General features: G+C 42.9%; 1 protein-coding gene across 4 annotated transcripts; it reads left to right on the top strand.

Moving 5' to 3' along the window:
* The first annotated feature begins 486 nt into the window (after positions 1-486).
* syt10 (synaptotagmin X) lies at positions 487-26,628 on the top strand. 4 transcript variants are annotated; one of them, XM_035427050.1, is made up of 7 exons: positions 487-1,135; positions 6,704-7,082; positions 18,734-19,292; positions 19,863-19,986; positions 20,273-20,444; positions 21,468-21,597; positions 23,413-26,628. In XM_035427050.1, the coding sequence occupies exons 1-7, from the start codon at positions 988-990 to the stop codon at positions 23,482-23,484; spliced, it is 1,584 nt and encodes a 527-aa protein (XP_035282941.1). In that variant the 5' UTR covers positions 487-987; the 3' UTR covers positions 23,485-26,628. The 4 variants fall into 4 exon arrangements, with proteins under 4 accessions (XP_035282941.1, XP_035282942.1, XP_035282943.1 ...); XM_035427051.1 differs by having other exon boundaries at positions 488-1,135; positions 19,866-19,986; XM_035427052.1 differs by having other exon boundaries at positions 490-1,120.
* Positions 26,629-27,543: the final 915 nt, after the last annotated feature.

Genomic DNA, 27,543 nt, shown 5'->3' with positions numbered 1-27,543 from the left:
TGGTGCATGCAAATTCTGCAGCTTTTATCAGTACAAATATTGTAACAGGAATTGACGGAGCGGTGGACAGTGACGGAAACTCTGAATGGATGTCCGGTTACAAAGCAACCCACTGGCTCCGCGTAATTCTCTCATTCCTGAGCTCAACATTCGCATATATATATCCGTGTTTGTGCCTGCGTGTGTTTGTGCGCGCGCGCGCGTGTGTGTGAGAGAGAGGGGGGGTTGTAATCACAGTGCTATCGCCATAATTCACATAATAACACTTTGACTTACAATGACCACATTATATTTGCGCACGAGCACAGATCAGCCCATTCTTGTTTTTTTAATGATGCAGTCGTGATTGCACCTCACTTTGTAATAGCCCTGCCTCCCTCTGTATGTTTAAATGCCACAGTGGTGTATGCTGCTGGCTGACCTTTAAAACATCCAAACTTGAGGAACTCCATGATTCTTGTTAAAACGAGATTGAACATAGCTATGTTGTGATAGGTACTTTAAGATTTATGAAATTAAAAGTTGGAAATAGAATTAAATTATCTCTATGCATCGTGTTATATGTATTTTAAAATAACTTCAAAAGTGTTGTTCAGAACATCAGATGATGCTCAATAAACGACTAATAAGCTTAAATCGCTTAAATAGCAGAACTTAACCGGCTTGTTTGTAGGCTATACCACTATAAAACCGCCGGCAATGTAAGGCCTCAGTTGAGTAGCCACCAAGCCCCTGTCTCGCCATCACCAGAACTGTATTCCTATTGGACGGCGGTGGTGTTGAAGCTCGCGAGGTGCCAAACGTCTCTTAGTGTAGAACAGGCTTCCGAAGGCGAGTGCGCCGCGCATTCTCTGGCGAGTAATGGATGTGGATGCGTTGCGCGCTGTCTTCTCTTGCACAGAGCGGATGCTATGCGACTCCGCACATATGGAGTAAAGTCATCTACCATACGAATCTTCCAGCAAACCATGGCGTAACGGGAGAGACATGAGTATCCACACAGAGGACAGTATTAGCCTGTGCAAAAAGGCTCTCCAGATTGTCACGGAGCTTTGTCTCGGGGGGCACGTAGACCGCGAGAAATGCGCGGACATCTTTCCTCTGGAGAGCTCCATACCAGGTAAAGGCCGAAAAGGTAAATTGGACAGAATGTTTGCCTTTTAACCCCTGCTTCTTTCTCTTATTTCTGCTGCTTTTCTCTTACTCTGTAGAAGGTAATGTGCGCGTCAAAGACGAACTTCGTTCGGTCCTGGAGTAGCCTTTCAAAAAATCTGAGTTTAATAACTTTTTGTTTTTTAAGGGGGGCGGGATACCTACGCCAAAATGCCAGTCTGTTGGTAATCGGAAGACATCATGCAGCGGATGTAGCTTTTACTTCCTTAATTTTAATTAAGCTCAAAACTTGATATTATCTAAAGAATACATGAGAAAAACATTTTATTTGATATCGCTCGATTTCTTCGTTTGTCAGTTTTGTATTATCCAAACTTGCGGGATTTGGTTTTGCTGTGCAGAGATAAAGGAACATTTTATCCTTTGTTTTTCATACCGTATTATATTCAAATATGAGATACAGCGGAACTTACGGCTGTTACGCAACAGGTGTCTGGACGCCTGTACATGCATGCTTTATTTGGCTGTTTATAAGACGTATGCTTGCTGAGGTATCAGAAAAACGAGTATCATATTACAGCATGAGAGAATACTTGTGCCGGGAAATTGGAAATATATCTAACATGTAAAAATATACATTTTAACTATAGTTTTACTAGAATTTTACTTTAAATTGTTTACGCGTACTGATGCTCTTGTCAGCCACTCGAATTCCTGAAACGACGAACGGTCTTCCTCTTTGTTTCAATAAGAATATATGAATGAGCGTGGGTGTTCATTCATAGAATCATGTACATATCGCTGCAGTGTCCGTTCCTGTGTTTTGTTTTGTTTTTACACCGTGCATGAAAACATTACAGTTTGTTATATACCGTTCGCAATAATGACAGGACCAGCATGTTCGCGAAAACTGCGTTCCATGCATAATAACAACTGCTGAACTGATTAATGGTGACATTTATTATAATCATTTTTTGTCCTTGGCCGTGAATGACTGATCTTAAAGCGCTCAGCATAGATGCTAATACAAATTAACGATCTAAATACATTAAAGTCATGAAACGCATTAAAATCTGGGTAGCGTTAATTAAATTCCACAAAAGAGAGACAAAACGCCTAAGCAATTCGGCCAAGTAACACCAAAGGTTAACTAAGTATTAAACCTTGAGCGCGGTTGAGGCTACTATTACGTAAACTCCTTAAATGTCATTCTCCATGTAAACCCAAAGTGACAGACATAAAGCACAGAAGCCACCTAACGGGTATATCAGTGCAAAACTATTTGACCTCCGGCTGCGTTGTACTCTAAATAAAGGTGATGCGCCAGATTTGCGCATGACAGATTTGCAGTGACACAGAAGTGCCCGATCAGATTATATTGGTTCCTTCTTGAATTTTCCTGGTAGCAAATATTTGCACTGTTTGCTTGGCAGACATCTTATCCACGGTGACTGAAATGGCTAAAATTAGTTCCGAACACAGAGTGCCACGCTGTGGAGTGTAACTGTCTGTAAATAAGGCACAACACCACAGCCCCTCTCCTACCGCGCGTCGTCTTGCACCACATTAGCCAGCCGCATTGCTGGGAGGAGAGCTAAACCTTTTAACGCAGTTTATCTGAGGAATCATTAGACATCCACGAAAAGAGGAATAACAGGGGGTTTCAATCAACTCCACTTAACCCTTTTAGGGCATTCGCAGTTCAGCCAAACCCTCCAGAAAGAGTCAATTGGAGAATTTAATTGGAAATTACGGATAAATTCAAAATGAGTTCTTGAATTTGGGTTAGAATTTGAATTGCAAATGATGACACAATTGAGGATTTGAATTAAAATGAAAGGAAGTGGAATTTAACTAATGTGTGAAATTCTAATGCCTAATTTATTAGCTGGCTTGCTTAGCGTTGTGGCAACTACTATTGTTTTTTTACAAAAATGCAAATCTTTCGTGTTGGATTTAGTGTCCTCTACAGTCTTTAAGCTAAACATACCAACGCTCATTACCATAATCTTCCCCATCCATTCTGCTTGTGCTTTGCAATGTGCAACTTTTTTCTTTTTTTTTCGCCTATAAAGCCTACACAAAAAGGTCTCAGTTGACTAAACATTAGTCAAACTCTGGTAACTTACCAAACTGGCAACAATTACAGTGGTAACTGAGAATTTTGGCAGGAAATCCAAAGGCTGAATAATACTCATAATAATACAGATGACGTTGCTGATCAAATGACATCTTGTTTAAGCAGTTTTCTTTGTGGTCTGTGTAGCGGTCTGTGTAGCGGTCTCTGACAACGACATTTCGAGTTAAAACAGATTGAGCTTTGACCCATCCTGCTGGATGTGTTGCTATGGTAACGTGTCCTAACGTGTCCTGGACAGCCAAGTGTCAGTCATGATTCAGCCACTGTAGCTAAAATAAGTTAGCGAAAGTTGTGAGCGCCACATGCAAACATGCCCATTAAAAACTGCTAGCTAACTAAGGTTATGAGCCCAAAATGGCAGCAGTTGAGCCAGCCGTGGCGATGAGTGCCAGGACTATAGGTCTAGGAGCAGGAGTGACTGACGTCGATTGCTTGAAGCACTCACTCAAAAAACGCAGTTGAAAGGAAGGGCAGTATAATGATATTTCATTAAGCTGAAAAACGCCAACTTCACCTTTAATTTGGGCGGCTGGTGCAAAACAGCAGGTGATTTGAGATGCTTGAGACTGCAGTGTTGCCAAAGTTCATTGCTTAAATGGCTTGATGCCATGCCAGAATCTGTTTGGCTGGTTACCCCGGTCTGGTATTATTCACTAGTTCGACTCTGACATCAGACTGAGCGGACTTAAAGGGGCGGTTCACCCCAAATATGAAATTAAGATGTTTCCGCTTACCTGGAGCAGTGTCTATCCATCCAGATAGTTCTGCTGAAATGTACTGAGTTTTGTAGCTTTTCACTGCAGCTCACCCTAATAAACGCACACCTCGCGGGTCTTTGTGTGCCATCAAAGCACCAAAACATCACATTCAAAAAAATTCAACAGCAACGTCAATTTCTGAATATAATGTCGTGGTCACTTAAGAACATCCACAGAGCTTAATTTGTGCACGGTTTCATGTAGATCTCCGTCTTCTGCAGATACGACACAGAGTAAGTGGAAACACCTTAATTTCACGCTTGGGTGAACTTCCCCTTTAACATGTTACCTATGGCTACTTGTAAGAAATCAAGACTGTAGCTAATGATTATATTTCAGCAGTGTTTGAGGTCGACATCTGGTTAAAACAAGAAGTGTCTCATGCGTAGCCCTGGAACATAATGTAAAGCTGAACTCAGTAGTGTATTTTTCAATACTAAAATTAAACATTGACTAATATTCTGGAAAGTCAAATACCCATCTGTCATATTCATTCTGCCAGTGGGTCTGTGCATACAGTTTGGCTTAAAAGCGCTTTGCTCATGTTGTTTGTTTGAGTTTCCTGTGACCGTACATCTTCACAAACCAGTTAAATGCTGCATGAAAGGGATTTGTCACATCTCTGAATTAATGGCACTTGAAATTAAAGTAGTTTAATGAGCATTTAATGAGAAATATCTAAGTGTCTGTCCTACCACATTCATTCCATTAATATTTGCTTCAATATTTCACCAATATCTGGGCAGAATGTATTACCATTGCGATTTAAAAAATTGAAGCACTGGTCCTTTTTTTTTGCTATCATTTGTGAATTTTGACACCTACACACCTGAGTAATATTCAAGGAAAATATGCTACCTATACACTATCTGTTTTACACATGGATTTTACGTAAGCTAAGTAAGTTTCTCATAGATCATAGATAAAGCTCTCTAGCCTAGCGTTATCTATGATCTCATTAGTCAGATATAGCCCTGACAGATTTGGAGTAAGTATTCCTGGATGGACCTGTTCATGCACGATAATGATCATAAAATGTCTGCCATTAGGTTTTTTTTATTTTTTTTTTTTAATTTGCATAATATATGAATCTGTCATTTCGCTATAGCCTTTCATGCGCTAAGGTGTTTCTTGGCCAACTTGTACTGAACGTGGTACATAGCATTTGTGCACCTAACCATACCTGTAAATGCTTCTAATGATGTTCTACTTTTAAGTCTTCTGATTGTCTTGTCTGTATTTCACGTTAATATAGTGTGATGACTTAATGTATGGTGCTGTCTTGGCCTGGGCTCTATTGCAGAAGAGATGTAAATGTGACTTCATTGGTAAAAATAAAGCATAAATAAATAAATAAATAAAAATACCTGCGAACCATAAACCAGCTATATTGGACAATAACTTTGGGGGCAGCCAGACAATGAATTTGAGACTGAGCCACAGGGGGTGCCATAAAACTTGAATGTGTTTCTCTATAACGGCTTGATAAAATTTTATGGAATTCACTAGACATATATATATTCCAGGACCCTCTATGAGTCACAATTTTTACGTTTGCTTGAAATTTATGGTGGGCATGGTGTATTCCGTAAGAACCCATTTCCCATAAACGCTCATTGTAGTTGATTGCTTGACAGCTTCTGTGGCTGGTAATCCCTTCAACAAATTCTGAAATTTGGTCAGCATGTTGCTTGGAATGACTTGAACATACCAGGAGGCCAGGGAGCATGAAAGTCCACCATAATGAACTTTTGCATAATATTGTAAAACAGTTTTTTCCACCAAGCTTTTTTTTGTTCACAATTAGTACCAAATGTGATGCATAGATTTAGTGTACTAGGTAACCATAAACCAGCTATTTTGGAGAGTAACTATGACAGGTGTGAGCCAATCAGAGATCAGATTTGGTGTGGCCCATCACATTAATGGTCATTACCCATCGACCCTTCATCCAATTCTCACAACACTTGCACCGATTTACCACACGGTAATTTTTCCCAATAAGCCCCACTTTGGCTGGTTAATATTTCCCTAACCAAAAACCAGACATCGATTGTTTTGGATGTGAAACAGTAAATATTCTTCTAATTTCTGCATAATGCACAGAAACGTGAACAAATATCTTTAAACTGAAGAGTAGCACAGAATTTACAAATCGCAAGTAAATTCTATGCAACTCTTCAATATGAAGATTTGCTTCAATTAACCTATTATTATTAGAATATTAATAACAATCATAATAATAATTGTGCGATTATTAATATTTATTAGTATTACTCCATGTTACATTACGCATTAATTGAAATTATGTTACAAACAGTAGAGTTTCAGCAGCTTTGCTTTTCATCAGTCAAACATTTTTTATTTATTTTAAGACATAATGCTAACACAAAAGCTGTGGTACAAATCGCTATAGTCATTTGTAAGGATTAGTGAAATTCTGAAGGCGGGGTCTTATCACTGTGTTTCCAGGTACAGCATGAGGTAACCTAGGGTGTGCTGGATTATAGACAGCATCTTCATCTCATTCTTCTGACTGCTCCTTTTTTCTCTCCTGTGTCTCTCCTGTGTCTCCCTCTGTCTCTCCTGTGTCTCTCCTGTGTCTCCCTGTGTCTCTCCTGTGTCTCTCCTGTGTCTCCCTCTGTCTCTCCGTGTCTGTCTGTTGCGGGGGGGCTGCTCTGGCGGTCTGTAGACATCTCTGTCAGCCTCCTGGCCGTGGTGGTGGCGTTCTGTGGCCTGGCCCTGTTGGTAGTCTCTCTGTTTGTCTTTTGGAAGCTATGCTGGCCCCTCTGGAGGAGCAAGGCGCTCTCTGCGCATGCGAGCGGCGTCGTCCCGCCCGACGCCTCGCCCCCCCTGCTCCCGGAGGCGCCCCCCCCGGAGGAGAAGAAGCCCCCCGAGCCGGTGGAGGTGAAGGCCAACGGCCGCAGCACGGTCAAGCTCCTGGAGGCCGCCATGAAGATCAGCCAGACCTCCCCGGACATCCCCGCGGAGGTGCAGACCGCCCTGAAGGAGAAGCTGGTCAAGCATGCCAAGGTCCAGAGGCAGACCACAGAGCCCACGTCCTCCTCCAGGTACGGCCCATCGCCCAGGAGAGTCCACAGAGCGTACATAGGGACTACCCATCGCCCAGTAGAGTCCATAGAGCGTACATAGGGACTACCCATCGCCCAGGAGAGTCCATAGAGCGTACATAGGGACTACCCATCGCCCAGTAGAGTCCATAGAGCGTACATAGGGACTACCCATCGCCCAGGAGAGTCCACAGAGCGTACATAGGGACTACCCATCGCCCAGTAGAGTCCATAGAGCGTACATAGGGACTACCCATCGCCCAGGAGAGTCCATAGAGCGTACATAGGGACTACCCATCGCCCAGTAGAGTCCATAGAGCGTACATAGGGACTACCCATCGCCCAGGAGAGTCCACAGAGCGTACATAGGGACTACCCATCGCCCAGGAGTCCATAGAGCGTACATAGGGACTACCCATCACCCAGTAGAGTCCATAGAGCGTACATAGGGACTACCCATCGCCCAGGAGAGTCCACAGAGCGTACATAGGGACTACCCATCGCCCAGTAGAGTCCATAGAGCATACATAGAGACTACCCATTGCCCAGGAGTCCATAGAGCGTACATAGGGACTACCCATCGCCCAGGAGTCCATAGAGCGTACATAGGGACTACCCATCGCCCAGGAGTCCATAGAGCGTACATAGGGACTACCCATCGCCCAGTAGAGTCCATAGAGCATACATAGGGACTACCCATCGCCCAGTAGAGTCCATAGAGCATACATAGGGACTACCCATCGCCCAGTAGAGTCCATAGAGCATACATAGGGACTACCCATCGCCCAGTAGAGTCCATAGAGCATACATAGGGACTACCCATCGCCCAGTAGAGTCCATAGAGTGTACATAGGAACAGGAGAGGGTAGGAGGGGCCAGGCCATAGAGTGTACATAGAGACTAGAGAGGGTAGGAGGGGCCAGGCCATAGAGTGTACATAGAGACTAGAGAGGGTAGGAGGGGCCAGGCCATAGAGTGTACATAGGGACTGGAGAGGGTAGGAGGAGCCAGGCCATAGAGTGTACATAGGGACTGGAGAGGGTAGCTCTCTCCCAATGACTGAATAATTATGAAGAGTTCGGTGCGCGCTTGCCCTGTTGTTGAGCTGGTCTCGGCTGCAAACCGTGGCCGGTGAAACGATCGAGGGAAGAGTGTGGAGGAGCTGGGCAAGTGTTCTCCACTCCACAACATGGCCGTGCTGACCATGATGCGTTTCACTACGAGCAGCTTCAACAGGCAGAATGTGCTCCGTCCCATTTCAAACGGGAAGTGAGCTTCAGGAAGCTCGCTCGGAGTGGTTTGATAGGTTCTGTAACGCTCCGTAGGAGATTATTTAACCAGCGTGTCATGGAGACGGGACACTGAAAGCATGTAATTAGCCTGGTGTCACACATTAGACAACACCACAGAATCAGCAGCGTTAGTAAATGTGTTCCAAAGCGAGATGTTCAGTACAGAGCCTTTCCATTCATAAAGCAGGTTTCTAAATACACAGAAAGATACAGATAAAGATACAGTGGCCTCCAAAATTACTCACACCCTTGGTACAGATGAGCAAGAAGGTAATGAACTATGTTGTATGGTCTCTTATATAAACACAGCTGTACGGACATTTTTTTTTCAAAAAGCTACGTCTTGCAATTATTCACAGGCCCTATAATAATTGTAAATAAATTGCACTGACATCCTCCTTTTGAAGATTGTTTCAACCTCAAGCTGTATTTTGGCCTTCTGTTGCTTCCTATTTCACTGGGGTGTGGAAATGAGGTAATACACATGTAAAATTTATGTGTCGTCCATCACCATGGGAAAAGGCAAGGAACTCTCAGAAGCTACAAGACAACGGGAGGGTGACCTTCACAGATCCGGACACAGCTAGAAACAAATAAATAACAAGCAGATAACTGCATAAATCTTTCTTACATAAGAGCATCCCCCTACCCTAGCTCCCCAGTGGTGGAACGAGCTCCCCATTCCACTACAAACTGCTAAGTCACTGCCCATTTTCCGCCGTGGTCTGAAGACACATTCAGACTGTGCCTTGACTAACTCAAACACTACTCTTCTGCAGGGTAACCCTGCTCTAGTATCAGTCTCATGTATCACTTGTATCTTGATCTTCTAGCACTTTCATGTTGCATCTTCATCTTGATGTTGTAGCTCTTTCTCATATCTCTTGTAATCATGCCTCACTTCTAGTTTAGGACTTGCCATATCTTTCCTGACTTGGCCTTTGCTTTACTGTGTGAAGTAGACTCGATGTTCATGGCTATGGAAAACTGAGACTTTATGAGAATTTTACCTTGCCTGACCTGTGTTCTGCAGTTTTTTCAAAGGCCTTCAGAGTATGCACTTATTGTACATCTCTCTGGATAAAAGCGTTGGCCAAATAAAATGTAATGTGCTGTAAAATACTCTGTAATATTGTTTGAGCAGACAGAAAACTCAGCTGCTTGGTCCTCTTCCTCTTCATATTCCTCTTCCCCTCTGACTTATATGCAGCTGCAGCTGCAACCGTTGGCTGTTAATCTCAATTCCAGATGCCCATTGGCTATAAATCTCAATACTAGTTGCTCATTGGCTATAAATCTCAATACCAGATGCTCATTGGCTATACATCTCAATGCCAGATGCTCATTGGCTATACATCTCAATACGAGATGCCCATTGGCTATAAATCTCAATAACAGGTGCTCGTTGGCTATAAATCTCAATTCCAGATGTTAGTTCGCTGAAAAGAGTATCTGAAAAACTTTTGGGCCCAGGCTTCTTGCATTCTGATTGGTGCAATGGACGTGTTGGGCTGGGATAAGTTTTCATATCGTGCACTCAGCCTCACCCTAAAGACTCTGATGTGCTCATCTGTATGGATCATGGCATAAAACCAGCACCAAAACCAGCACATTTCTCAGGCCACTGTTTAACAGGTTTGCATTATTCATTGCTTCCTGCCTTTGCAGCCATTGAGACACCTTTGTTTGAAACCTCGTCATGTTGCATGCAGATGTCTAGCCTGTCGGCTAACAGGACAGAGGGAGAGTGATTAGATCTATTGCCTCTGACCCACAGTATGCTGTTTGTTTTCAGATAATTATTCAGCATTGCACAGACAGCGCTGCAGCTTTTGGCTATATGCCTTTCATCTTCTATTATGAAGTAACAATTAAAATATTTGGACAGAAAGGGTGTGCATATGCATAAGCATCAGCGGCATATGCTGGTTATATTGCTGAAGACTGAGATTTTGCTAATGGGCTGGCTGACATTTTACATCGATGTTGGGTGTTTTGAAAAATGGGGGAGGAGAAGTGTTGTAGGCTGTGTGGTGCACGTCGCAGACACAGTGGTTTGATGACCATAAAAGGTGGTTTAAATAGTTCAGAATCCTAATGGTAGACTTAGTGCAGGTTTTATGTCTTAAGAGGTATATTTTAAGAAAGAAACTGAAACATTGCATTGTGAGGTATAAGCAAGAACACAACATGCATTGCTATTTGTCTGTTATAGCTTTTAAAAACCACATTTACCATGTTGTAGGCTGCAAAGGACGCCACTACTGGCCTAGGTCTGCCGGAAAAGATGGCTTTTCTATAGACACAGTTTGAAAAGATTTGATTGAAAAAAGATTGAGATTTGAGCCACTGTTAAAAGTCAGTGCTGTGCAGAGTGATGTCTTTTCAAAAAGACGTGTTCTTTTACCTTGAGGACCAACACTGTTATGGTCTTACATCCTTGAAAGGGTTCTCAGGTATACCAAATATCTGGCACTACTGCTAAACTGCCTTTTGCAAAATGAAGGACCGTAGGTGTAAATCTTTTTATTGAAAAGCCTGTTTCAGTAAAGAATTAAATCAAATGCCTGGCCTTTCAAATCAAAGCTGAGTAAAAACTGCGGACGTATATGCAGAACACACTTTTCCTTCGAGGGTCACAGAGCTATGAAGTCGCATGATTCTAGTGGTGAGACGGTCAGATCATGCAATACCAACAAGTACATCATCAACCTGCAAACCTGGCGTGAACCCTCACTGTTGACCTCATGTGAACCCTCACTGTTGACCTCATGTGAACCCTCACTGTTGACCTCATGTGAACCCTCACTGTTGACCTCATGTGAACCCTCACTGTTGACCTGGCATACGCCCTCACTGTTGACCTGGCATACACCCTCACTGTTGACCTGGCATACGCCCTCACTGTTGACATGGCATACACCCTCACTGTTGACCTCAAGTGACCCCTTGCTGTTGACTTCGCATATGCCCCCTCTGTTGACCTTGTATGACCCCTCACTGTTGACCCCCGGCATGACCCCTCGCTGTTGTAGTTCACAGCTCAGCAGGCGCTGTAATGAGGAGGAAGCGGCTGAGGGCAAAGGTCGGTGTTTTTCACTGATACGAGGGGTCAAGTCACGTGGTCGACTCACGAGGAGTACAGAATCAGTATCACGATAAAGGCCCTTGTCTCACAATTTATCCATGGCAGAACAAAGCTCGAGCTGGGCATAAGTGGGGGCAAAGGCCCCTATAAACACATGGCTGTAATGTCTTGCAGCTGTAGAGTATGCGTGGAACCACAAGACGGTTTTGTTAATGGGTTAACAGTGTTTGCATAAAAACACTGCAGACATCCTTGATAAAAACATTGAGCAACTTCATAGGCGAAGCACACATTTGGCCTGATTCAAAGCAGGTTCGATTGAAACCTTTTCCTTCTGAATCAAATATTTCAGCCACTGAATAGATGGTGTGGAAAGGAAATTTTTTTTTCCTGTACACCGAAGCTACCGCCACACTGTGAAAAGGGTCAAGCCTGGGGCTGCTGAGTTCCTCAGGGCTGAATCTCGGGCGTGCCTCTGTCAGAACGAAAAGGTCATTAATACAGTACTCAGACATCTCTTATTGAAAGGTAGCCTACCACTGCATCTATTCCACCCTCTCATTTTCCAGCATAGCATTAACACGGGTAGCACGAGGGGGTGGGTAGGGACGGGTGGAATGCTGGTGATCGGCCGTGTTTCCAAAGGGGGGGGGGGGGGGTGAACCCTTTTTTTGGGCATTTTCATAGCAGCGGACATGGCTCTGAGCTCCAGGGTGAGGAAGCTGAGAGAGTCCACACGCTGCAGGCTGAAGGCCTGGTCTCTAAAGCATATCCGTTCACCGCCTTGCGCTGTTATGAGCAGGGCGATACCTTGTCTAATTTAACCCCGCCATTAACAGACACCCAGCACAGCCGTTTTCATTATGGACTATGAACGTATAGCCCTGGTAATTTGGGGTGAGGTACCTGTGGAAAAATTTGGGGTGAGCTGCCCAGTGAACTGGAGTTTGTGTCTGGTGGGCCCAAGACAAACAGTCATAAATCATGACTCGGTACAACATGCATGAAAGTCAAAGGTGTAACCCTCCACGCCACTAACGCCCTGGTTTTCATTGTTTTATCCCGCAGTGATTTAATGGTACCTTTATATGTTCAACATCAAAATGAGCCGTACAGAGAAATTATCACAAATTATCAAACATAAGATTATTAGAGATGGAAAAAAAGACGCTCTGTCAGAAATCTCAGACTCTCTAAAAGATTTAGCATGGTGTCCGATGCCATATGGCTTCTAAATCAGTTCCTGGGAATTGAGGTTTTGACAGCTGCCTTCAACATTCAACATTAAAAATGTTTTAATTAATTAAATTTTTTTTAATGAATTTCTTTTTTTCTGAATGTTGAATTTTTTTCAACATTCGTGTCCTGGATAATCTTCAGGACATTGTTTTTATAAAAATATGGTTTGGTGCTATACCTGCTGTATGATGAATTGAATGTAAAGTAAAAATTAAAAAAAACATACGTACAATTTGCAGCAGGTATTCCAGCTTCTTTGACTGATGAAGCATTGTTACCTTTTCTGAAACTGAATCTGATAATCTTATGCCCTGATGGTGTCTTTGAGTGATGGTGAGGATGTGGAACAGGCTTGAATGCACAGAATCCACACCATAGAAATGCGTGCATTTTTAAAATCTAGTACAGAACCTTTTTTTCAGGGTAAAAAGTGTTGTACAATAAACATTAATGCAAACTATATCTTAGAGACAAAATGCAAATCAATGCTTTGGCCCGGCGAATGTCGCCTAGACGTTCATAATTATTCCCTGAATCTTTTAAGGATGCAACCAGCCAGCCTAAAAGTCATCTGCTGGTTGGCTTAAATGCACAAACACCAGTGAAAAATCATGAGAACCGGGTTGTCTCTGCTAGAATGGTATGTTGTTTATGTGCTCAATAAAAAGCGATACTATGTCTGCCTGTATTAAACGGAATTGGCTGCTTTTAAAAGCGCTGTTTGACAGCAATATTTCTGCAAGGTCATTTTAAATTTGAATAAGCACAGAGGCAACAGAAAGGGCATTTTACTCTCATAAGAACATTCCTAGGTTAATGAAGTTTGAGTTTGATACCTAAAGTGATCGAATGAGTCCGTTGTGCAAATAGAGTTGTGACATCTCGACAGACTTGGAGCACCGGGGGCACATCTGTATAAACAAGGGAAGGGTGTGAAAAGGGCGTCCGAAAAACATTTTGCAACAAGTTACCAGTTGGGCGATTTAGCGGCTCATTAAAGAAGAGCTCAAAGACAGCGCTGCGACGTCTCTGGGAAACAGACACTAGGCGTGAATCTGTGTTGAACACGTGTGTGTGTTGCTTTCCCACAGTGGTGTTTTCCCACAGTGGTGTTTCCTTGGATTACTTTAGAAGATTTCAAACTATTAGCTGGGCCTCCCAGTTTTGTATCACCTGTAAATTTGACTAATGTACTTTCTATGTCCCTGTCGAGGTCATTGATATAAATGAGGAAGAGCAGTGGTCCCAGCACCGATCCTTGTGGGACTCCACTTCCCACAGTTCCCTTATCAGATAATATCCCTCCTATCAGTTCCAAATCCACTCTGAAATACCTCCTCTAATTCCTACGGTCTTAATTTCATTAACAGGTTTCTCATGTGGTACCTTATCAAATGCCTTTTGGAAATCTAAGTATATAAAATCATAAGCCTTGTTATAATCAAAACACTTGGTAGCTTCTTCAAAGAATACCAGACGGTGTATCAGGCATGACCTACCCTTGTTAAAACCATGCTGGCTATCCCTTAGGATGTTATTTTCAAGAAACACTTCTAACTTGTCCATAATGATAGATTACAGTATTGTACATGTGATGGAAGTTAAACTGACAGACCTGTAGCCTCCTGGATCAGTACGGTCCGCTTTCTTATATACTGGTATTATATAACCTTGCTTCCAGTCCTCAGGTGTTTCTCCAGTTTCTAAGCGCAGTCTAAAATACCTGACAGTGGTTTAAAGATGATCTCTGCTAACTCTTTGAGTACCCTTGGGTATATGCTATCAGAACCTACTGCCTTATTTGTCTTCAGTTTACGTGATTTATCCAGTACTTCTTTGTAGAACAGCACAGTCAGGACTATAAAGACTTTTATTCTGATGTAACCGTCCCTAGAATCACTGATTAATTTGTCTACAGGAGAAAAAAAAAACGCACCATCAATTTCACCATCAAGATGGCTCTGAGAAGTCACTTGGTATCTTGGAATTTCGAGGATGCAAGTGGTCTTTTACGTCTTACGTTTGGGGAGAGGAAGACAAGAGCCCCAGGGCTGCCACGGGTCCCCTATAATCTGCGAAGGCCGCCCCCTCTATTTAAAGTAAACGAGCCGCGCTGCCATGGCAACGATTGTAAACGACCCCAGTAATTAAACAATCAGTGCCTTATCTCTTTGTTCTGGTGGCTGTGCTTAACGAGGACATTCGCAATTAGAGACGGGGCCGAGTGGAACTGATGTGCGTCCTACGGGGACCTGCCAAACAGCTGCGTCCCTCTCCCAGAGCGGGCCCATTAGACACCTTTTTTAGCTCCCTATTAGGGCCTCTTAAAGGTCAAGATCTCGGCGTAATCTGCGCTTCAGCCGGGCGCCGGCAAAGGGCACACGAATCTATTCGAGACGTCAGTGATTAGAAAGGGGCGTACCAGGCTTCCATTTAAAGGGTCGACTCATTGGTTCGGCACGTCTCTGGATCTGCGTGTCATCTGGGTAGCGGACCACATGCGCACTCGCCCGATCACCAGATCTCCAAAAGCCAGCAGCAGAATTGATTCTTATGAGCGTAGCAATAGCGCATATCATTCTGAAGGGTTTTCAGGCAAGAACAAGCATCTGTTTTAGCTTGCTATCAAGCTGCAGGCAAGTTAATTTGGAGTGCTGCTATTGCGCAATGCTGTTTGCTCTTTTTACTGCAAACGCGTTTGGTGACAGTTTTCTGTTAAATGCGTTGTACACATAGAAGCTATTTGATTTGGATACCAGTAACAGCGCCCTGTTTCATGAGCTTGAGTTTGTTTTTGTATTCATTCATTCATGTCAACCTCATAGCATGAAGTGCTTGTTAATACTGTGGAGTCAGGGCATGATGCTCAATATTGCTGCACCAGTAGTCTGATTAAAGGTATGCATATGCTTAAAACTCACGCCCTCTTCTAGTCACAGTAGGCACATTCAGGTGATGCTGTCTCAGATGAACTGGGATGTTCCACGTATTGCCAGTGAAGTACCTGATTTCAGAAAAATGCCAGCTTGAATGATATGGAGGGGTCCTTAAGCTGTGGCTTCTCATTTGGATTTTCCATATCGATGAAGCGGAGCTGAAATGACACCATCCTGCCCTTTAGGAAATGTTCAGCCATCGGTGGGAACTCAGAGTGGGGGAAAAAAAAAACAAACAAAAAAAAACCTTTACTGCACAGGAGCTAAAAATGTCAATCATCCAGGTTTTGAAACTCAATAAAGCTCAGAGCACACCAGAGTCATTTGGGTTATTTCCATTGCATGCACAACTGCAGGAGAAGTCAAGTGGATCGCAGTGTTAAAGAGTCTTGGCGTTAATGTCAGGAGTGCTTGTCACAGTGTTCTTGGCGGAGCATGGATAATGAAAACCATCTGCTGGTGGAACCTATTCAGCCCTGATAGAGAATGAATTTTGGGCTGTGCTTTTCAGCACAATTATGAGCCGCAACTAAAACTGAGCATCGTCTGCGCGGTCGCCGTTTCAGGCAAAGGGGAGCTTTCTTCAAAACCCTCCTTTGGTGTAATTAAGTTGGGTGCGACGCACAGCTTGTGGATAAACTTGAGAATTTGTTTCGTGTTTCTCTTTCTGTATGTCGATGATGCCAAGTTACAGCTGAGCTTTCACCAAAGTTCCCTGAAATTAAGCACGTCGTTTTCCAAAGCATTGCTGCCAATGTTTTTCCAAAGCCTGCATCCATTATATCTGCATCATTTGAATGCCATCAACTGCAAAAGAAAAAACAATTTAAAGTATTTTTACAAGAACCCCAGGGGATGTGTTAGGTGGATTTGCAAAAAAAATAAATGAATAAAGAAAATCAAGGATTATCATTCAAATGCTTTGTACACTTAAAAGTGTTTTGCACATTCAAGCAGTTTCCTGAGTATTTGCTTGAAGGTGTGTTTTCAGGCTGTTTTAAATATCACCGCAGGAGTTTCAAAATAATAACTGTGTTAGTGGACCTGGTGTGAACCTGTATGTGTCCTCGAGCGAAGCTGGTCTCTTTTCAAAAAAGTGTGGATTTAAGAGCAAAATGCTGGTTCAAATAAACACAAAAGACTTGCGGGGGTGAAATCTGAGATTAGATCCACGCTGAATCAGTCTGTGGAATTCAGATAGAAACCCACACGTGGTCCTCAAAAATAGCATCGGATAAAAACACGATGCTGAAATTAAAACATGACCAAATAACGCCGATTTGCCCATTTTAATGCTGTTTTTCAGTATTAAAGAAGATTCCTAAATGTCTTGCATCAATAATTATTCATTCATAAAATTATCATTCATTTAATAAATAAAAGCACATTATTGAAATCACATTATTGAAATCAATTCAATATTGAAATCTCTATTTTCAGGGAAAGAAGATGGCTACCATGTCTCAAGGAAAGTTGTTGCATTTACGCCACCACTTTTATCTGGAAAATGCAATTTCTAAACTGTGAATTCTCAAAAGCCCTTGCCCTTCGATTCATATTTTCAGTTGAACGTCACAGCTTTTTAAAAATTCTGTAACAATCTCAGGGCACTGAAGATGAAAGATCTAGTGTACACATTATGGCCTTCGAGAGAGAGTGAGAGAGAGAGAGAGAGAGAGAGAGACGATATAATCGATATGATGAACTTGTTCGTGGTCCACGCAGTATTACATTGTTATTACGTGGCCTTCTCTGGTTTCCGTGACAATAGACTCTCTCACTCTCTCAGCATCAAAGGGAATGTCCTCAGGCAATTAAAAGCTACACTGCGACCCTTATCCAAGCATACAGGTCTGGGCTGTTTCCTCTCCTTTACATCATTTAAATGCGGTGGGGGGGGGGGGGCTTAAGAGGGGATAATTAATAGCAGAGAGAGCTGGATCTCGAGCTGCCGTACCCTAAAATGTGTGACTTGCCCAACGGCACTCAGAATGTAATTCCAAATGGCAAGGTGACGCAGTCATAATCTGAATAGTTTAGTGTTTATTATAAATAGTTTAGTGTTTATTATAATTAAACTCTTCAGAAACAGTGGCCACCAGAACAGATTATTTTTTATTTACCATAGAATGACTCAGTGTGCTATATACCATAGAATGACTCAGTGTGCTATATACCATAGAATGACTCAGTGTGCGCCATATACCATAGTGAATCAGTGTGCTATATTCTATAGAGTGACTGTGTGCCTCAATTTCCATAGGTCTTTTGGGAGAAGGAGAGGGGAAAGCTGGGTATCCAACATAATCACTGAAATAAGCAGTTGGACTGTGGGTCCGCTCTGATCAGTAAAAGAAGAGCTCGAACCTTTCTGGAAAAATTCAAGACAAAGTAAAACCCTAAGGGTGGATAAAAGAGTCCAAATCATTGTTGATAACGATGTTCTCACCTTGGCATCTTTTTCCGAAGATCTTGTCAAACAATGGCGTGCTGTCATCCCTGATCATTCAGTAGGCAGACAGTTCCAGTACCACAATACCATTTTCTTTTCAACTGAAATGTTTTTGTTGCCATTCAAATTCAATTATTCACGAAGCACACATTTTGTAATGCGTTCTCTTTTTTAAACTTTTTCTCCAAATGTGCAATTTCCAGCCCTGTTCTCCAGGCATGCTCATTACGGCAGTCTCGCCCATCAGCTGGAGAACTTGTGCTTTCTGGGAAAAAAAAAAAACGTCAGGTTGTGCTTCTGCTTTATTTCACACTGCAGTTCACTAGTTGAGCTTGCACGGACATGAGTTGGAGGAAGACTCTCCCCCAAAATTTTCAGGTGGCCCCACGTGGGTTTTTGCAACCCACAGTTTGGGTAACTGGGCCCAGGGCTAAGATAAGATACACTTTTACTGAACCCCATGCGGTAATTTTTCCTCTGCATTTGACCCATCCTTTGTTACTTAAGAGCAGTGGGAGCTGCCTCTCTTGTGCTGTGCCCGGGGACCAACTCCAGTTCTGTGGCCAGTGCCTTCGTCAAGGGCACCTGCAGGGGCGCACCTAACATGCATGTCTTTGAGTGCCTGCCAATCTTTCTCTGCACAGGCACAACTCGTTCCGGCGTCACCTGCCCCGGCAGATGCACGTGTCGAGCGTGGACTTCAGCATGGACAGCCTGCCCATCCGGCAGCCGTCCACCAGCATCGGCCGCATCAAGCCCGAGCTCTACAAGCAGAAGTCCGTGGACTCAGAGGAGGAGGCCAAGGAGAAGGTGGAGACCTGCGGCAAGCTGAGCTTCTCCTTGCGCTACGACCACGAGGAGGGCGCCCTGCTGGTGGAGATCCTGAAGGCCCTGGAACTGCCGGCCAAGGACTTCACCGGCACCTCGGACCCCTACGTGAAGATCTACCTGCTGCCCGAGAGGAAGAAGAAGTTCCAGACGCGCGTTCACCGCAAGACGCTGAACCCGGTGTTCAACGAGACCTTCCAGTTCCCCGTGGAGTACGATCAGCTGAGCAACCGCAAGCTGCACTTCAGCGTCTACGACTTCGACCGCTTCACCAGCCACGACATGATCGGCGAGGTGGTCGTGGACAACCTGTTCGAGCTGTCTGACCTCTCCCGGGAGGCCATCGTGTGGAAGGACATCCACTGCGCCACGACGGTGAGTCGGAGTTCTCCTGCGCGAACGTCTGCTCAGAATCTCCGCCTACAGCCCAGAGAGGACTACTCTCGGGCTACATGTAGGGTCTAAAAGAGAATTCGATTTCTCAACACTTCTATGAATTTGAGAGGGAGAAAATTGTTTCCTAGTACTGGGTCTACAGTGGGACCCCCCTGCCCTAGTGCTGGGTCTAAAGTGGGACCCCCCTGCCCTAGTACTGGGTCTAAAGCGGGACCCCCCTGCCCTAGTACTGGGTCTAAAGCGGGACCCCCCTGCCCTAGTGCTGGGTCTAAAGCGGGACCCCCCTGCCCTAGTACTGGGTCTAAAGTGGGGACCCCCTGCCCTAGTACTGGGATTAACATGGGACCCCCTGCCCTAGTACTGGGTCTAAAATGGGCCCCCCCCGACCTAGTACTGGGTCTAAAGTGGGACCCCCCTGCCCTAGTACTGGGTCTAAAGTGAGACCCCCTCCCCCTCCGCCCTAGTACTGGGTCTAAAGTGGGGACCCCCTGCCCTGAGATGCAGTACGTAGCGGGGGCCCCTCTCCAGTGCTCTCGCTCCTTTGTCCAGCAGGAGAGCGTGGACCTGGGGGAGATCATGTACTCCCTGTGCTACCTGCCCACGGCCGGGAGGATGACCCTCACCGTCATAAAGTGCCGCAACCTGAAAGCCATGGACATCACCGGCTCCTCAGGTAACCGCTGCCGTGCCAAACTGCACCGATCTTTCGATTTGGTAGTGGAGGTTATTAAAATGCAGAGTACAGACTTATCTCCAAGAGTGAAAACATATCCAAGTCTAATACGAAAAGTTGTTCAAGCAACACTAAGTAATTACACAATTACTCAAGTTAGACTTTCACATTTTTGGGTTTGTGAAGCCTCTTTCTTGCATAACGACAGGACACCAGCATGTAGACATGTTTCATGTTTGCTAGTAGAGGATTCTGGGTAACGTTCGGCCCGATTCCCGTTTCTCAGACCCGTATGTGAAGGTGTCCCTGATATGCGAGGGTCGGCGGCTAAAGAAACGGAAGACGACCACGAAGAAGAGCACGCTCAATCCCGTGTACAACGAGGCCATCATCTTCGACATCCCGCCCGAGAACGTGGAGCAGGTCAGCCTGTCCATCATGGTGATGGACTACGACCGGTGAGCACCTCGACCGCAACGTGACCTCACACAGCTCTCCCACAAACCCTAATGCCACGCAGCCATTTCACAAGCCCAAATGTGACTGTACGTCCATGACCAGTGCTCTCTGTGAACATCCACATGTTCTACAAGTAACCGTGAGTCCAACAAACTCCAAGCAGCTGTGTGTCTTAGCGCACAACCAGATTTTTACCAGTTTTATAACTCATCAGGCTGGATTAAATCGTAGCCAATAGAACGGCCTCTTTTCATTCCCTTTCGTGCCCTGGCGTTCTGCCAATTCCCGCGGTCTACCGCTGTCTTTCTGAGTGAGACGTATGGAGTCTCTGAAGCTTGCTGTTAGGAGATCTGCTGAAGTGGTCCAGCTCCTTCTGTTCTGAGTGACAGAACCTGCAGGCTAGATTCAATCAAACACACTTGGGCCTGTATTCAATGCACATACATCCTTTGCTTTGATTTATAAATGCAAGTGTTTCACAAGCTTTGTTTTAGTGCTGGCTGAATTCACCAAACTGTGTTTACATTTACTCCAATAAGTTGCATGTTATTTTGTTGAAAGGAATGTTTGAAGTATGTTTTAATGCCGTTTCAAAAACTTCAAGAACTCAATTTTCAATTTCAGTAATTATTGAGATAATACTGTATATGGCGTAAATGTTGGCCAATAAAAGCATACTATTGCCTTTTAATATCAGCATGTGCCTAATATTTTCTGTTTTGAGAACACAAGAGCATTTTCAGCTATATACCCGTTACTATGCTGCATCTTACAACCCATCAGGTAACAGAGAGCTAATGATGCGTATCTGCTTTGTGACTGTAGTTTAGCACACAATGTACTGTTGATTTTAAATATGTCCTAACATACATACTTTGTCACTGCATTGCTCGTTACCCGTCTGGTCTATCATGTAGACGCGTCCTCTGCGCCAGTTAGCTGAAGTTATTTCTCGGGCCAGAGGTGAACGTGGTCCGGTCTGTTCGCCGTGCGCTGAGGGCAGGGCCTCTGTGTTGTGACAGGGTGGGACACAACGAGGTGATCGGCGTGTGCCGGACGGGCCCGGATGCGGAAGGCCTGGGGCGTGACCACTGGAACGAGATGCTGGCCTACCCTCGCAAGCCAATCACGCACTGGCACGCCCTCGGAGAGGTACCGCGGGCTCCCGTACCTCCCTCAGCACCGCACGACCCCCCCGTGTGAAGGGCGGCGTCTGGGGTCTTAAATCAAATCAAATATATTTTATTTCTATAGTGCTGTTTTACCGAAAACTGCCACAAAGATGTTTTACATTGTAGCATAAAGGTGTAAAAACCAGGCCTGAACTCCCAAATAGCAAGAACATGAGGTAGGTTAAAAAAATTTTTTTTAAAGATTTAAAAAAAAAAAAACTCCTAAGTGAGGAGAAAAACCCTGAAACCATGGCAAGAAAAAACTTACATCGTAAGTTCTTCAACGTAAGTGCGGGACCAATTCAGCTTAAACCGAAAATGGTCCTAAATCACTTCACAGCCTAAGTGTGAAAAGACGGATATTGGGCTAAAGTACAGCGAGGAGCCCAGACTGTTGCCTAACTCCTTAACTGCCGACGATGCTGACGAGAACAGGACAAGCTACTGATACGACCCCGGCTGAAAAGAGCCATAGCATACAGTCAAACGCAAACATGGGGCCAGTTACAAATGAGTTAATTAATGTATTAAAATGAATAGTGAAGAAGTGAAGTGCGGCTGTTGGCTACAGCTTTCACAGGCATCACATGACATCAGTAACAGATAGTACTGTGCATCACACACCAAAACATTTTCTCCAGACAGATAAGCCACACAGCAGCCTCTTCAACAATCAATATATTGAGGGACAAAGTTAAGCCCTAAAGTGCTAGAGTACATGTAAAAAAAATAAATAAATAATTATCAGAGCAGTATTTTCCACTGAGCTTTGAGTGCTTTTTGACAACTTTGAGGCATTGTTTCTGTTAGTTTTTTTTTTTAGGTCAGTAGTCCTGCCCGCGTAACTATGGAGAAAATTTGGTTTTCTAGGAAAGTGTTCAATTACGAGCTGATTTCAGATTGCTTGCTTTTAGCTTGTGAGATTGTGAAGAGGTAAACAAAACAAGCACATCCAATCAGATGAAAACTAAACATTCAGGCAGCACTAGGGATGTGCTTTTTATTCAGTCTATAGGCTGTATGAGAGTTAGATTGGTACCTCATTAGTGTGGTTGCTTTAGCAACACACTACCTGTTCTCTTGTATACTTATTAGGCTTATTCTCCTTCAGCCTAAATTTCCTACAGCTTTGAAACTTTATAATGTTCACCTTGGATGTGTCCGAAGCAGCCTGCTAGCCACTGTGTCCTCAAAGTGTGTACTGTCTACTAAGAACACTGTGCTCTGTGTAGGCAGTATGCAAAATGTATCCTCCATACTATTTTCCAGACGTACTGTGGAGGTGTCACAGGATGTTCCCGCCTTGATCAGCCATGACCATGTGTGGTTGTTGTTGAAGGGAAAGGTCAGCAATGGCTGAGATATTCAACAGAAATTGGGGGGGTTTTGTTTTCAGAAAATTTGGAAGTGTTAAAAAAAAAACAAGGCACAGTCTGTTCACATACAGTAGTGCCACTATTTGATAGTCTACAAAATCCAATTAGGTTGTAACGGTCAAAAGGTTACACTGATAAAATTTTAAGATGCTACATGGTAAAACACTGACCACAATATACCTCCCAACGAGCTGTTCTTTATGAAACTGCCGGCTCATGTTCAGCAGTTTGTCTCTTGCCTTGCATCTCGAACCCATGTGTGGACACCACGGCTGTGGCATATGCTGATTAGACATAACTGGCCTACAGTCATGTTTCCTACGACATTGTGACATTGAAGACAAGAGTTTTTAAAAAACCAGGAAATCCCGAAATTGGTGATTTGTGCGCTAATTTGGTTTGCGTTTTGTTTCATACAGTGGGCAGGAAGAGCGACCAGTTTCGACAGTCAGGGATCCTGTCCATCTCCCAAACCTCCACTGACACCATAGCACCATCTGAAGATAACTTCAAGCAAGAACCATACCGCTGCTCCCAAAAAAACTCTGATATTCTCTTGGTGGTAGTCAAACTATTTACTTTCGATTTGTGTTGGCTGAAATCGCATTGCTGGTTCTAAAATATCGACCGACTTCAAGTATTACAAATGCTGGACTGTTACCTCGAGGTGAGCAACAGCAGTTTAGAATGCCTCCCGTCTGTGTGATGGGACAACAGATGAAATTTAGCTTGATAGCTAATTCTGGGACAGCAAAATGGCTGCCCACTGTCCCTATCAAACAAATAGATAAATGTTATTTTGATACAGATTTTCCTTTGGGGAGTGTGTGTTATTGATTTCTCGTTGTAAAAGAGGAAAGTGAGCATTTCCAGCGACAAGAATTATATCGTTTTACATCCAAGAAAAGTGTAAACTTGGGTTGTGGTTTCCAGAACATTCTCAAAAGAAAGAATATGAATATTCATAACCATTCATGACGACCGGTTATGGTCAATAGGACTAAATTAATTATGTTGGTCAGCCTTGGGCATCATGACATTTTATATCAGTTGTCATAAGCGACTGAGATAAAGAGTTCTTACGTGTGTACATGTCCTACACATGTGGACATAATACGGTAAATAAGGGACATCTACTTCAAGATCTTCAGGTAACATGCTATTGAGTTATGTACTGTAGCTGATGGGGCGAGGAATTCAATTATTTCTCTTTGTAATACTTGCAATGAATAAGATATTATATTACACAGGACATTGTAATGTAACTTTGAATTCACTTCAGTGTGCATGTTTATTTGGTAATCTGTGCAAATCTTAAATGTTATGTATCTAGAGAAACTATATTTGAGCAGAGTTAAACCCTACAAATGTCTGGTTTCTCCTATTTTCTCAGTGAGTTTCCAGTTAAAATATTTAAGTATTGGAAAATATTTTTAATACAAGTTGTCTGAAGCAGAAGTTTAGATTGGGTTGTTGCACAATCTTCAATGCATTGCACATAGTGCATAACGTGCTACTGTGTGTGGACTGTACAAAGCTCAGTTATTGTGGATTCGTTTCATATGTATGTACCAAAGTCTAAATTTTGGATTTAGTTTAGATTTGTTTCATAATAATTATGAAAGTAAAGGTATATTTAATTTAAGCAGTGTGCCTATTTATGCTATACATTTCTGATTTAACCTTCAGTACCGGGTTGTCCGGAAAACAATTTAGTCCACCTAAAATATTTTTACCCTTCTATGTACCTACTCCTTGAGTCACAAAGCTATTTTTACTCAAACTGTAGATCGTTGGAAATTTACAACCCTTGTAAAATCTGTTAACTTGTAAAGATATAGATGTGTATGTATATAGGCCTACAGTGCAGTCCGTAAACATTGGGACGGTAACACAATTTCTCTTTGTTTTGGCTCTGTACTCCAGAACATTGGATTTGAAGTGAAACGGACATGAGGTTAAATGGAAATGAGGTTAAAATATAGGCTGTCGGCTTTATTTGAACGTGAAACTTTCTTTTCAGATTATATTTATTTGTCCAATTACCTTTGGTCCTATAAAATTGGGGACTACATTTACAAATGGTTTACAAAAGGTAATTTCTACACAGATCACCTGATTTGGCTGTAAATACCCCAAATTACAGCTGACTGTCTGCAGCGTAGCCTCGTACCCATTGTTTCATTTCACATCCAATGTGCTGGAGTACAGGGCCAAAACCACAAAGATTGTCTTATGAGCTGCACTGTATATATTAATAAAGAAGCAAGTCAGATGATTTTGTCCTTCAGTGTTATAGAAACAGAACTTCCAGTGTTACCAATACAGAACTGGCATTCTGGTTTATGATTGTTGTAGTTAAACTTCCATATGCAAAACAGGCATTTCTGGGCAGGTGCTGATGCTTCTATACATTTTAATTGGTTTTTTTTTTTTTTTTTTAACACTAAATTTACACTCAACTGCTTTTTTGTGAAGCAATATGGAAGAAATAGTAGCCAAGAAATGTAGCAGGGTACATTGCGTGCTTTGAAACCGGTGTTATCGCTGTTTTTACAAAACATTAAATAAGAATAAACACAGTGGTACAAAACCAATGGGGGGGATGTTTTTTTTTTTCCTCTGTGTTACTTGACTGAGCCAATCAATGATAACAGGAAGTGTACAAAGAGAAAATGAACATATACTAATAAGGTACTAATAAACAGTAGTTAGTGAAAAAAATTGGCCAAAAGCAAAACAGGGTGGTTTAAATATGCACTGATGATGAAAAGGCACTGAGACTAATACCATAATGCAGGCAGTGCATTCACATACCACAGCTCCCAGAGTTAATGGCTTTATTGCTCAGTTTTGTTTACTTTCAGTCATCTGGACACATTCATTTTTGCAAAATATTAATCCAAGTCCTTTATTTACAGTAATTATGCAAAAAAAAAAAAAAAATTTAATTGAGAAAACAGACATGACAAATTCAAAAGGGCTGTTGTATAACTCTAGTTGGTCCCTATTAATAATAAATAAATAAATAATTTTAAAAGATTGTTATTTTTTAAAAATGTAGCACGTACTTTAAGTACACTGAGTATGTTTCCTGGTCAGTGAAATCAATGTGCAATGAGAGGATACATATTTCATGTCATATGCCAATATGTGTTTGTACTGTATGCATATAGTCATAGATTAATGGATGTATATATGTATTTAATAGCGACTTTTAAGAAAATTGTCATTAAAATTTGTTAACATTGAAAATGTTCTGTTCATGAACAGTATGTACCCTGTACTGTTTTTCTTTGGATTGTTTAATGATAACTTTTGCCATGTGTTTTTGGACCTACTTTGTACACAGTTTGTCGCCTTTGTGAACATTATAGAGAAACAATTTGTTGAATTTTAAATGTATATTGCACTATGCCACACAGGACATTCCAAGCTGAAGTTTCTGCTTCTTGATGTGTATCGTGTGAATATTTGTCATATAAATATATTGAGCAGCAGCAAGAGCAGTCAAAAGTGTACAGTTTGTGATAACTTTTGTAACAAGTAAGCATTTGAAATATGATTTAAATGTACCTAATTCCTATGTATTTTAATGAGAACATCAAAAATAAACTTCAGTATTGCGATTTCCACCCTGCTCAATCTTTCTACGCACAGTTTTGCTTTTATTTTCCGAAGATCCATATCACCATCCTGATGATGCAACAGTATCTATCCTCAGGATACAAATAAACTGTGTCATAGTCACAGCTGAAGCATAAACTAGAACACCAGGCACTCTGAACTGTTTGGTTAACAAATAAAACAATGAAAGTGATCAGCCTACGCTAAAGAAACAAATTAAATAAATGCAGTTACACGGTGTGTAGGCTATTCAAGGTGATTCTATAAATAGAAAGACGGGAGTCTGCACTCAAACCAAAAAATAAAAAATAATCATACAGTAAGTATCTTAGCAACATATCTGTGGACATGGAAGCCCAACATGTTTTTGTCTGAGACATCCTCAGTCCTCGGTGTTCTTTGATCAGGCCTCTCACTTCCCAGCGCATTGCCTTATTTTAGCTTTTGTACCCAAAGCATGAAAGATTGGTCCTGTGCCCTTGAAATCCGTGAATATATTTGGATCTGCAGTGACTCAGTAGGATGCGTCAAGGCAAGAGTGGGTGAGCGGATCTTGTGTGTTTGAGAGGCGTGACTCAAAGCCTTCCTGTGGGACACATAGGCGCAGAACAGGGCAAAGACAATGGCATCAAGCTCGTAGACAGCACTCCCATTCCCAATGTCACATTCCCACAGTCCCAGTGCCCCATTCCCAAAGTCTCAATGTCACATTCCCACAGTCCCAGTGCCCCATTCCCAAAGTCTCAATGCCACTATCCCAAAGTCTCAATGCCACATTCCCAAAGTCCCAATGCCACATTCCCAAAGTCCCAATGCCACATTCCCAAAGTCCCAATGCCCCATTCCCAAAGTCCCAATGCCCCCATTCCCAAAGTCCCAATGCCCCCATCCCCAAAGTCCCACTGCCACATTCCCAAAGTCCC

This window comes from Anguilla anguilla, chromosome 7 (assembly GCF_013347855.1).
Source record: "Anguilla anguilla isolate fAngAng1 chromosome 7, fAngAng1.pri, whole genome shotgun sequence".
Lineage (NCBI taxonomy): Eukaryota > Metazoa > Chordata > Actinopteri > Anguilliformes > Anguillidae > Anguilla > Anguilla anguilla.
Note: the sequence above shows the minus strand (reverse complement) of the source record. Positions and strands in the feature narration are given on the sequence as shown.

What these genes read in the sequence shown, in the direction of transcription:
- syt10 (XM_035427050.1), top strand. Translation starts at nt 988, where the DNA reads ATGAGTATCCACACAGAGGACAGTATTAGCCTGTGCAAAAAGGCTCTC. An exon ending in GAGCCCACGTCCTCCTCCAG is followed by an intron (nt 7,083 to 18,733) that starts GTACGGCCCATC and finishes TTCTCTGCACAG; the next exon opens with GCACAACTCGTTCCGGCGTC. An exon ending in ATGGTGATGGACTACGACCG is followed by an intron (nt 20,445 to 21,467) that starts GTGAGCACCTCG and finishes GTGTTGTGACAG; the next exon opens with GGTGGGACACAACGAGGTGA.